At 44.0% G+C, this 10,566-nt stretch overlaps 1 protein-coding gene across 1 annotated transcript; it reads right to left on the reverse strand.

Moving 5' to 3' along the window:
• Positions 1–997: 997 nt before the first annotated feature.
• RGS2 (regulator of G protein signaling 2) lies at positions 998–3,764 on the reverse strand. The gene is made up of 5 exons (XM_054285956.1): positions 3,644–3,764; positions 3,387–3,488; positions 3,224–3,285; positions 2,211–2,377; positions 998–1,831 (listed from the first exon to the last, which is right to left on the reverse strand). The coding sequence occupies exons 1-5, from the start codon at positions 3,751–3,753 to the stop codon at positions 1,637–1,639; spliced, it is 636 nt and encodes a 211-aa protein (XP_054141931.1). The 5' UTR covers positions 3,754–3,764; the 3' UTR covers positions 998–1,636.
• Between the last annotated feature and the right edge of the window lie 6,802 nt (positions 3,765–10,566).

Genomic DNA, 10,566 nt, shown 5'->3' on the forward strand with positions numbered 1-10,566 from the left:
TTCCCCTTTTTCTTGTCACTCCATGCTCTTGTGAAAAGCCCCTCTCCATCTTTCTTGTAGGCTCCTCTCCTGCAATGCATATATAGGGACCTGAAGGAACTGCTTCTGAACAGCTTTTTGGATGTGTAATTGAAGTAGAAAAAAAACACAGTTAGAATTTTCTTGATGCTTGGAAAGCTGTAGTGTTATAGAAGTGACTGCTGTGGATATACATGAAATCAGCAATTAAAGCAGAGAAACTGAGCATTGGAATAAAAATAGCTAGAGCCAGGACCTAAACAGACCTGAAATGCAGATGCCACAAAGCTAACTAGAGACTGGTTTTGGGAAAAATAGTACATGGAATAACAATGACCAGTAACTTTTCCCCAAGCAACTATCACCTAGCTGGGAGTCAAAAGCCTTTATTGTACTAGTGCCTCTCCTGACTTTGCACAGGTTTTGTGATATTAAAATCCTCCTAAACCCTTTCTTAAGAAGAGCTGTTGGGCAGGAGCAAGTGCAGTACCATGGGTGCCTGTGTTCCCAACGTCATCCTGTGAGCTACAGCAGCATTGCAGCTCTGTTTGATCTGGCATCATGGGTAGCTGAATGTGTGCCTAGCATGTCTTAGAGATTGGCTTCACAGACATGTTGGGACAGAGGATGTGGTTGAACATGTCTCCCTGTTAAGCTTTCAAGCTCTGAAGGTTTTTATTCTGTTGATAAAAAACAAACAGAAAACTCAATTCATAGATTAAGAACTAACTGCTTTAAAATTAGCCCTATTAAGATCTCACCCAGGACCCACAGTCCCTATACTCTGGAGTCCAGTGCCAGACAGTGTTTATCTGTGTGTGCAACACACATTGGGCAACAAAAGAAATTTTGTACCAAAATACTTTATTAAAAACAATAAAACTTCATTGAAGCTTGCTGTCTTCAAGACAGAATTATGACATTGCAGCATTCAACACAATCGTAATCCACATATAAATATAGTACTATACAGCTCCTGTTCGCCTTGGCCAAGTTCTGCCCTCAGTCTGGCCCCAACAGCCCTGCTGACACAACCCAGCCCTGCATACTTTAGCTGCAGAACCTGTTCCTCTGGGAACAGAGTTATTCTATCCTTTCCTCCCCTCACAGTGCTGTTACTGTGAAGAAGTTACACAAAAACCCAGCACAGCTCTTGGCAGCTCGACGCAGTAACAGAACCGGTGTGAGCACACCGGGCCACCGACAACAGCATCCCACTGGGGGATGTTTAGGAAAAATAAATAGGCAAGCAATTACTCAAGCTCCCAGCAGTGCCTGAGTGCAGAGAGAAGCTTCTGTTCACAAGAAGGAAGCTCTGTCCAGACCTGCTACATCGCTCCCATGACAGAAGGGCTCCTGCACAGCCACCTCTTGCTGCAGCTCTGGCAGAAAGGCAGTGCCAGCAGCTGGCTGGCACACCTCTGCCATCTCCCCTGAACACCCTCCAACAGCATCACTCTGGGCCATCAGCTCGGCACCAAAGTCAATATTTGTCCTTGCACTGTGGCATACAGACTGAGTGCTCAGTGCTCCAGCCTTTTGGGTCGGGACGCTGCTCACGAGCTGTGGCTTGGCTTCCTCGCCAGCCCAGAGGTTGCTTCTCCTTCCTCTCCATCTCTCATGTGCCCTGGGCTGCTCTGCTGATAGGTGTCTTCTTGCACAGTTCCTGATAGAATTCAGATTCCAAAAACCGTGGGTAGGAGTTATTCTCCATTAAGCTGTAAACTCTCTTCTGTGCCACACTGAAGCAGGTATGGGTGGCTTCCTGGATGTTCTGTGCGATCATGTTCTTGGTCTGGAAGTCTATGTTTATCTGAAATACAGAAAGATTACTCCTTAGAGCAGAATTCAAGTAAGTGTTAATGCACAGTACTACTTCTGAAGAGGTGAAAACGGTAAGCCCCCATTACTGCAGGGTCAAATTATTGGGTCAAATTTTCTTTAAGAAAATTCTTCTTTTGCACAAAACCAAAGCTAATTCAGATTTATCTTTTCGCAGTTAAAATGGAAATTCTCTGCAATGCTGCTTGTGCCATTTTCCAGCTTGGTGAAAAGGCACTTGTATTCAGACCCAGACATTAACAGGGAGGTTGTGCACAATGCAGTTTGACATCTGTACCTTAAATTCAAAAAAATAGCAGCTGTGAGAACTCATACAGCAGAGCATTTATGTATAAGCAGCTTTTCTTTACCTCTTTGGGAGCCTCCTTTTCAATGAAGTCATTGTAGATTTTCTTTGCTTTCAATGTCAGCTTTTGGGGCGATTTCGTTTTCTTGAAGTCCTCACAGGCCAGCCAGAACTCGATGTTCTCTTCACAAAACTCAGACTTTAAAAAAGCTCGGAAAGCAGCAAGACCATCTAAGGAAAGAAAAAAATATTCATCATCAATTAACTATTTCAGGAACCTTGATTTTACCTATCGGTTATATCAGCTTCTACCAGAATGCTTTGCTGTAGGTCTATTTTTTTCAGCAATATCATGGCAATAAAAAAATCCATAATTTATGTTTGTAAGCAAGTTAATGCTTTAACAGCTTCACAGATGACCCTTTGAGTTTGTCATTTCTTAGGCAAATACAAAAAATAAAACCATTTCTATGGTTATGTTTCCTTCTGAGAATGCATTTAAAAAAACCATTTCTCTCTAGGTAAGCTCTCCTCTGTTAACCTTTACCCTGCAGTAAATGACTGCTACAATACTCTGGAATATTCTTTCAATGGAAAGGATGACTAAAGCTCAAAGAGCAAATAGTAATATTATTTCTTAGTCATTTTGCTTTGCTAGTGAATGCTGCTTCTTGCAGAGCTGCAGTAAAACCCCAAGATCACTGAACCCATGTTGCATGATCCTTTCCACATAACTGGAAAGCATTTGCTTTGCTTATGCAGTGAGCTCAGGGAAGAAACATCCTTCTCCCATTTGGCAAAGCCAAGCTAACAGGTATGATTTTAGCTGTGGGGATTTCAAGAAAGAAACAAAATCTACTGAGATATTCTTTGTTTTATTATTAGTGTACATTAAAAAAAAAATCAGTTCTACGTATTTTGGCTTTAAGAAGTTAAAAGCATTTAACTTGCAAGACCAGAACCAAAGCTCTTTACGTGAGAGGTACAATACTGACATGAAATGAAGCACACTCTTACAGACACATAAACTTCTCCTTTCCTTTGCTCCCAAATGTTACCTTTTAAAGACAAACTTACATTTGTTAGCAAGCAGTTCATCAAAGGCTTCTGACCACAGCTGCGCTTCTTCAGGCGAAGGTCTGCACAAAGAGAGTGAGAACATTAGCCTACACTGCTCAAGCTTTACTGCTTTTGAAGAACACTCAAGTTATTTAAACAGAGTCTCTTTCTCATAACTTACCTAAAGTAGTTGCGGTGCTTCCCTGCCTTCTTAGATTTCCTTTTGTTAGAGTTGGAAGAGTTCTGCAGGAAGTAGCTCAGCCTTGTTTTCCAATCTTTAATGCTGGGAAAAAGAAGAGGGATATGCTCGTTTAAAATGACAGCTCGCAGAGCTTTAGACAGCAGCGCTTTCCCTGACGCGGCTCCCGCAGCAGCAGTCACCCACAGCCCCTGAAGGCAAGGAAAACGCTTCCCGTCCTGCGGGCGGGGGGGACTCACATCGTTCTCTTCATGCTGCCCTTGTCAGCCTCCTCCGGCTCGCTGCGGCGGCGGCCGCCCCGCTCCATGCGCCCGCCGTGCGGCACCGCCAGCAGCAGCGCGCTCTGCATCGCCGAGCGCCGCTCCGGCCGCCCGCTCTGACGGCCCCGCTCCGGCCGCCCGCTCTTATGGCCCTGCTCTTATGGCCCTGCTCTTATGGCCCCGCTCTGGCCGCCCGCTCTTATGGCCCCTCTCTTACGGCCCCGCTCTGACGGCCCCGCTCTTATGGCCCCGCGGGCGGGCGGGGCCGGGCCGAGGGCGGTGCCGAGCCTGCCGCGGCTGCCCGTCCTTCCCAGCAGAGCGAACGGGGCTCTCTTCTGCATCGCGTCTGCTTTTCCCCCTTTGTTTTGTTTTTCCTTACTCCCCCCTTTCTGGGAAATCTTTCGGCGTGTCACACCGCCAAAGGGCTGGCTGTCCTTTCCGTCAGTCAGAAACATACCCTGCTCTTCTGGAGGTTTTTCTTTTAAGGTTCAGATTTTTGAGTGTGACCGGCATGTGAAAAAGGAAGGACTTAGTCATATTTCTTCAAAAATTTAAGTAGATCTAAGTTTGAGTTTACGGTGCTTTTGGTGTCGCCCCTCTGCTAACCCAGGCTGTGGATCCCTTCCCCCCGTGTCTGCACAGGATTTAGCTCTGGGCAGTGTTGCCACCTACCAGTGAATTGTGTAAATCACTCCCAGCGCTGGAAGCTGAAGTTGCAGCGCCTTACTCGAGCGAGCACTCGGCTTGTTGAATAGGCCATGTGGTCCTTCTCAGCAGCATCCAGCTGGAGGGTGTAATGTCCAAACAATTTGGATTTAGGAACCATGTGAGTTTCTCTTTAGCCTCTCTCTGCTTTTCTGCTCTTTTCTGTGCATGTATCTTCCTCTCCACAATACCCTAGAGCCTGTCTTTCCTGCAAGAAAAAACACCATCCAGAGAGACTGACTCCCAAAATGCCAGCTGACTTCAACACAATCATGTGGCATAAATGTCTGATCCTTTGAGATAATCACTGTGTCCTTACAACCCCTGCTTGCTGAACACTCACAAGCCGCACTAAAGCATTTTGCTTTAAATGGGGAAAAGAATGCCATTTAATTTGTGACAGCATTTAAATAACTTTTCACTGCTTCTGATTGTACCTTGTTTTCACTGCTTCTGATTGTAACTTGCAGTATATATTGATGATCTGATAGGAGAATAAAGTTCAATCCTATAAATTTTAACAAATCACTTGAAATTATTTTTGCGACAGGTAGCTCTTAGTTCTGTGTGTACATAAAGCAAAATTATTGTGAAGGTGGTTACCATGGGAGAAAGTATGGAAAGGGGAGGGCTCTAAGTGGTGTAAAAGCATGCATTCCAGAAGCTCTATGGAGTGAAGTTGCCAAGGAAAAGAGCGGCAGGCAGTGCCAGGACGATGGATGGGTGTGTGCTGACTGCCTTCCAGCGCTTCATTCGTCACTGGCGTGGAGATCCAGGGCCAGGTGAGCTGTGAGCGCTCCGGGGCTGCAGGACAGCCTGTGTGACACAGGGGAACACTGCCCGGGACAGCCTGTGTGACACGGGGCAACACTGCCCGGGACAGCCTGTGTGACACGGGGGAACACTGCCCGGGGCACCCTGTGTGACACGGGACAACACTGCCCGGGACAGCCTGTGTGACACGGGGGAACACTGCCCGGGACTGCGGGACAGCCTGTGTGACACGGGGGAACACTGCCCGGGACAGCCTGTGTGACACGGGGGAACACAGCCCGAGACTGCGGGACAGCCTGTGTGACACGGGGGAACACCGTCTGCACGTGCGGGCCGGGCACAGGCAGGCTTGGAATAACACCGGGAAACAGCCCTGGCCTTCCCCACGCTGCAGCCCCTGAAAAGGATCAAATGATCTGCAAGGCAGAACAGCACGTCCCCACCTGCCGCCTGACTGCAGATTTCCCCGGTTTGGATGCTGGTTTCGAGTTTCTTTTACCTGATTCTCAAAGCTGAAGGGGGGAAAATGTGCCAGCTATTGGGAAGTGGGAAACTTCAGAGTCTAGCAAGCTACAATAAGGTTTGGTCTAGCAATTATATTTTGAGAGCTTACCCGTAGCACACCAGAGATCCAGAAGATGTTTAAATCCTGAAAAAATATTTTCTTGCTGGTCCTAGAGGAGGATTGCAAGGGTAGAGCTGGGATATTCCCCGCATCTGCCAAGTTGTAAAGTTGGCAGTAGTCAGCATATGGAAAACTGCAGCATGAATCATGTATTTATCTGATACTTTCTATTTCAAACTTTTAATTGCTTCTTTTAGTAACACACAAAAAGGAAGTACCAGTTAAGGAAGGCATTAATAACGTGTAATATCTTTCAAGTGTAGAAAATACAGCTAAAAAATTAAGCTGAATATGGAATTGTGGGCTTAGATGACCTTACAGAAAATTATTGTAACATTTGGTTTAAAAACTAGATTGAAATTGTCAGCTGTGTTAAGTATATTTTGGTTTATATATTTATTATACTTTTAAAGAATGGATATTACTGTTTTTTCCAGTAAACAAGACACTTTACAAAATACTTTTTCACTTCACCATGGTAAGTTTTCAGGCTGGGACAGTTAGCTTTGCAAAGACATAAATTACACATCTGCATGATAAAATGTGTTTTCCACTTATGTTCAAAGACCAAGAAAAAGCATCTGACCTCCCACAATGTCACCAGTGTGCTGTGCAAGGACCCAGTCAGGGCTGGGATGGAAGCAAAGAGGCTGCTGAGAGGTGGCCAGCTAAGTTCTCTCCTTGAGAACTTCTCCAGGTGCTGCGGGCACGAGGTGACCCTGCATGGCTGCACTGCCTGCAGGAGTGTTTGGGCTCACTGAGCACTTTTAAAGGTACCAAACCCAGGCATTACTTCATTTTATCAATTTCTGGTTTTCGAAAGCAAGATGGCAAAATTGTTTGGATTGTTAGCTTCCCTTTTTGAAGGGGGGCTCTGTTTCACACCAGCGGTGCCATGCATTGACTGAGCAAGGGAGATTTGGCATCTCAGCCCTGTCCTGCACTGTCTTGCAACAGGATATTGAAATATTCCAGGAAAATTAGGAATTGAGGTCGTAAGGAAAAGCCCTGGTTTGTAAGTGCAATACAGGTTAGCACAGCACAATGTGGAGTGCTGCCGGAAGATCTGTGTCTCCACAGTGTGATTCCTTTCGTAGGCACAGGGGTGAGTGGCTCCAAGCAGTGCCCAGGGCAGCACTGCAGACCTGCCTCTGGGCGTGCTGACCTCTGCCCTTTGGAATAAGGGAAGCTCTTGGTGGCTGAGGGCAAATGCAAACATAGTGCTCAAGCGTTTCCTTTATGTCCTCCTTAAAGCTCCCATATATTTCTGTCCCACTGATCTCATTGTCAAAGGGCAAGGCCGAGGGAAAGCAGTGGGAGGAGAGAGCCCAGAGCCTAAACTTTGCTATTGAAGTCGGTGACAAATTTGCCATTGCCTGCAGCAAAATCTGACGTCAGACATTTAATGGCACAAGTGCTCACCCTGGAGATCACACTTTGCTTATTAGAGCCTTTCTTAAGAATGTTCTGTTCTTTTTCTGCTTATACAATTCCTACAGGCACCAGGGATGGCTGGATGTACATGGGACTGTAAAACAGGCAGGCAATAAACATCCCAGGAAGAAGATTAGGATTTTTCCATCTCTGTTATGTTCTATGTCGCAATAGCTACGCTGATCTTTTGAAGTCGTCAGCGAGTTGTTCTGACTGAATGATACTTAAATCCATGTCTGCATTTTGTGAAATGCCAACCCTTGTTTCTTTCTTTTACTTGGCTGGTAGGACACAGGAAAAGTGGTCCAGAGTTTATAGCTGAGTTTCATAAAGCCAGGAGGATAGAACATGCTTTTGCATGGTAGTTCAAACCATGCATGGGAATTATTTGAGGGATGTCTTATTGAACCCTCAGCTATGAGTAGCTGAAAAATCATATTCAAAAGAAGGAACAAGATGTTAAGCCATGTCTTTTTGTTTTGTAATGCAAATTGCAAATGACACAGGTGAAGTTTCCTGTATTTTTATTTTTCTTGAATGTACAGCTATACAATCCTGTGCTGTGAGATGATTCATGTAAGGATCAGAACAGGAGATCAGCAAAGCACACCACATCGTGACCCTTTGTTCTTACCTCCCTTTCAGTCTGTGTCTTCTCTGAAGTGCAAGGACTGATCTGCATCTGTGCAGAGGAGCACAGATGTGCCCAGCTATGGTGCCAGTGAAGGCTTTGTGTTGTGCATTCCTGAATAACAGCAGCCAAGCTCAGGCTGTGCCATAGGGCACAAATTTCTAAATGAATGGTTATGAATATTAAAATTGCCACTCTTTCTCATTTTTTTAATAAGAAGTTCACTCAAACCTAGGTCTAATACTAATCCTGTTCATTGCGTTCTGCCTTTCTAGCTCTTGTTAGAATTTCAATTACATGTAGTAGGAGTGTTGTTTTCTTTGTATTTTTTTTTGTTGGGTTTTAAATTTTTGTTTGTTTGTTCGTTTTGTGTTTTTTTAATTGCTTGGAGGAGTCTCTGACTCTGGCCCTGCAGGCTGTGCCTGACAGGCTGTTGTACTTCCCCCAGTATTATTTTCCAGCCATAAAGCTCAAAAAGTGCAAATCATCAGAAGCCATTTCTAGATCTAAATTTAGCACTACTATGGATTAACATTGGACTAATCATATGCTCAGTCTTTCCTAAATAAAAAATGAAATATATCTCATTACAAATGGATCTTTTTTCACTTAGCAGCAAAATCCTCTGAGTAATGTATAAACTAGACAGGGTTGTCTGAGAGCTCATCAGTCCCAGCCCTCAACCACCTTGTTTTACATAAACACTGACATTAGTTTATAAAAGTTTTAAAAATAGAGCTGAAATTTGTCAAGTGGATGAGCTGGGACTGTGTGTCTACATACAGGGTTGCTGTTGTGTGGATGTGTACATCTCTATTTTAGTGATGCTGTGAAAAGAATATGAATTTAGGCATTGAGCCTAAATTGTGATTCACCCTCTGCCCCTGGACGTTTGGAAATGATGGTTTTGAAGGAGATACTGGACAGCAGCAGGCAGAAATTGGAACAGCAGGTTCCCTGGGAAACAGGGATGGCTGTCCTGCTTGTATCAGATCTCCTCTATCCCTTCTGCAAAAAAAGCTGAAAAGAGACCTGTTAATATAGTCTGCATTCTAAAGAACAGGACATTCTCAAATTCCTTATGCCTTTTGTCAATCCAGAAAGCAAGCAGCTTAGCAAGAAGCAGGTTATTTTTAACAATGAAGTTTTCTTAGCTGGGCCACCATTTCAGGTGAAGAGACATGATTAATCTTGTTCGAGGTTAGCTAGGTAATGCAGAACACTGACTCCATGTCCTTTTCCACTTGCAGCCTCTTTTGCCCCCCTGCCTTTACAAAGACTGTATTTGTTAACCTGGGTGTGCAGAGGGACATTAAACAATCAAATATGTTTGTTAAATCTGGATGTGGGCACCATCTTTATCATATTATCTGCATGTAACAGAGTCAGCTCACAGCCCTTCTGATGACTCTTTAATCCATGTTAAAGAAAGTCTCTGCAAATACCTGAATGGTGTTAGTCAGACTGTGATTCAGAAAGTCTCTGTGGCTTAGAGAATCACTCCCTTTTACAACTTCTACAGGTGGATACTGTCAGGAGTGCAGCAGCAAGAAGGCTAGAGGTCAGAGCACAGGAGTATAACCATTTGTGCACCACCTTAAAAGTTCAAATTTAAATGAGCATTGAAAATAAGAAGTAAAAACAAGTACTTCTTTTGAAATTAGATAAAATTTCTTTCTTATTTTGCAATGGGCAAAAAAGTTTTTAAAAGCCCACTTCTTGGGACACCCTGATCTCCATGCTGGATAGAACTAGCAGCAGTTTAATTACACTTTTTAGTGGAAAACAAAAACAGTAGCAAAATCTCAAATTTGTCAGTGGAATTTTTTTCATTTCTTTCAAATTATTTTAGGGTGACATTTTCTTTTTATCACTTTCAGCGCTGCCGCATAGGCTTTTCAGTGAAGAGTAGAAAGGTAATGAATGTCTTTGAGATGTGATAAAGGCTGCATGGCAATGGAGAGGAGAGGAAACACTGTCTGAGCAAATCTGCTTATCATGGTCAGGAGGCATCTCAGGAAGGGCAGCCTTACACCCTCTTTAGTCATCATACTGACAAAAACAACTTCCAAATTTGTAGGGCAAATTCTCTGGAGTCAGAAAAGGCCAGAATGAAGGTTCCCTGTACAAGGCTATTAATCCCACAGTGGCACCCTGTGGGCTAATCCCAGAGTGAAGGCTAGGAGAGAAAGGACAGACAGGATGAAATTTGTCCTCATCAAAGTGTGGAAATTCCCTCCTGCCTATTTTAAGAGTACCATAACCAGGGTGTTTTAGGGGCAGTCTGGGAGACAGACATAGCCAAGTACCTTGACAGATTAATCATTCCCTAAATGTTGCAAAATAACGTCCCAATCCTTCAAGCCCTGTAGGCAGGTACATGGTTCCCCAAGAACTGTTTTTTTTTAATTAGTTCAGCATTCTAACAGGCCTTCAGAGCAGAGCAATTCATAGATGACTTTAGGTGAATCATTCAATGTGGAAAATACAGGTCCAAACCTATAAAAATATGTGGAGAGAATGATAAAAGAATTTCTTCTGTCTGAATAAATGTTAGGTAAAATTCCACAGAAATTAATAAAGCTGTTCTTGCTGATATTGCAGTGCTAGATGTAGTCAGAACACTTATTGTCACAGCAAACAGCAATGACAGGTAATTTTGCATTAAAGAAATTTTGCATTTTCTGGGCTGCTTGCAGTGCTAGAAAATGTCAGTGCTGGACTGTACATTAC

The sequence above is a fragment of the Melozone crissalis genome, unplaced genomic scaffold (assembly GCF_028551555.1).
Source record: "Melozone crissalis strain CALT ecotype California unplaced genomic scaffold, PUWL_Pcris_2 ptg000045l_1, whole genome shotgun sequence".
Classification (NCBI taxonomy): Eukaryota; Metazoa; Chordata; class Aves; order Passeriformes; family Passerellidae; genus Melozone; species Melozone crissalis.

Coding starts and splice junctions, on each gene's coding strand:
- RGS2 (XM_054285956.1), bottom strand. CDS start 3,753: ATGCAGAGCGCGCTGCTGCTGGCGGTGCCGCACGGCGGGCGCATGGAG. Junction 2,378..3,223: donor TGAACTGCTTGCTAACAAAT/GTAAGTTTGTCT, acceptor TTCTTTCCTTAG/ATGGTCTTGCTGCTTTCCGA. Junction 1,832..2,210: donor AAAAGGAGGCTCCCAAAGAG/GTAAAGAAAAGC, acceptor TCTGTATTTCAG/ATAAACATAGACTTCCAGAC.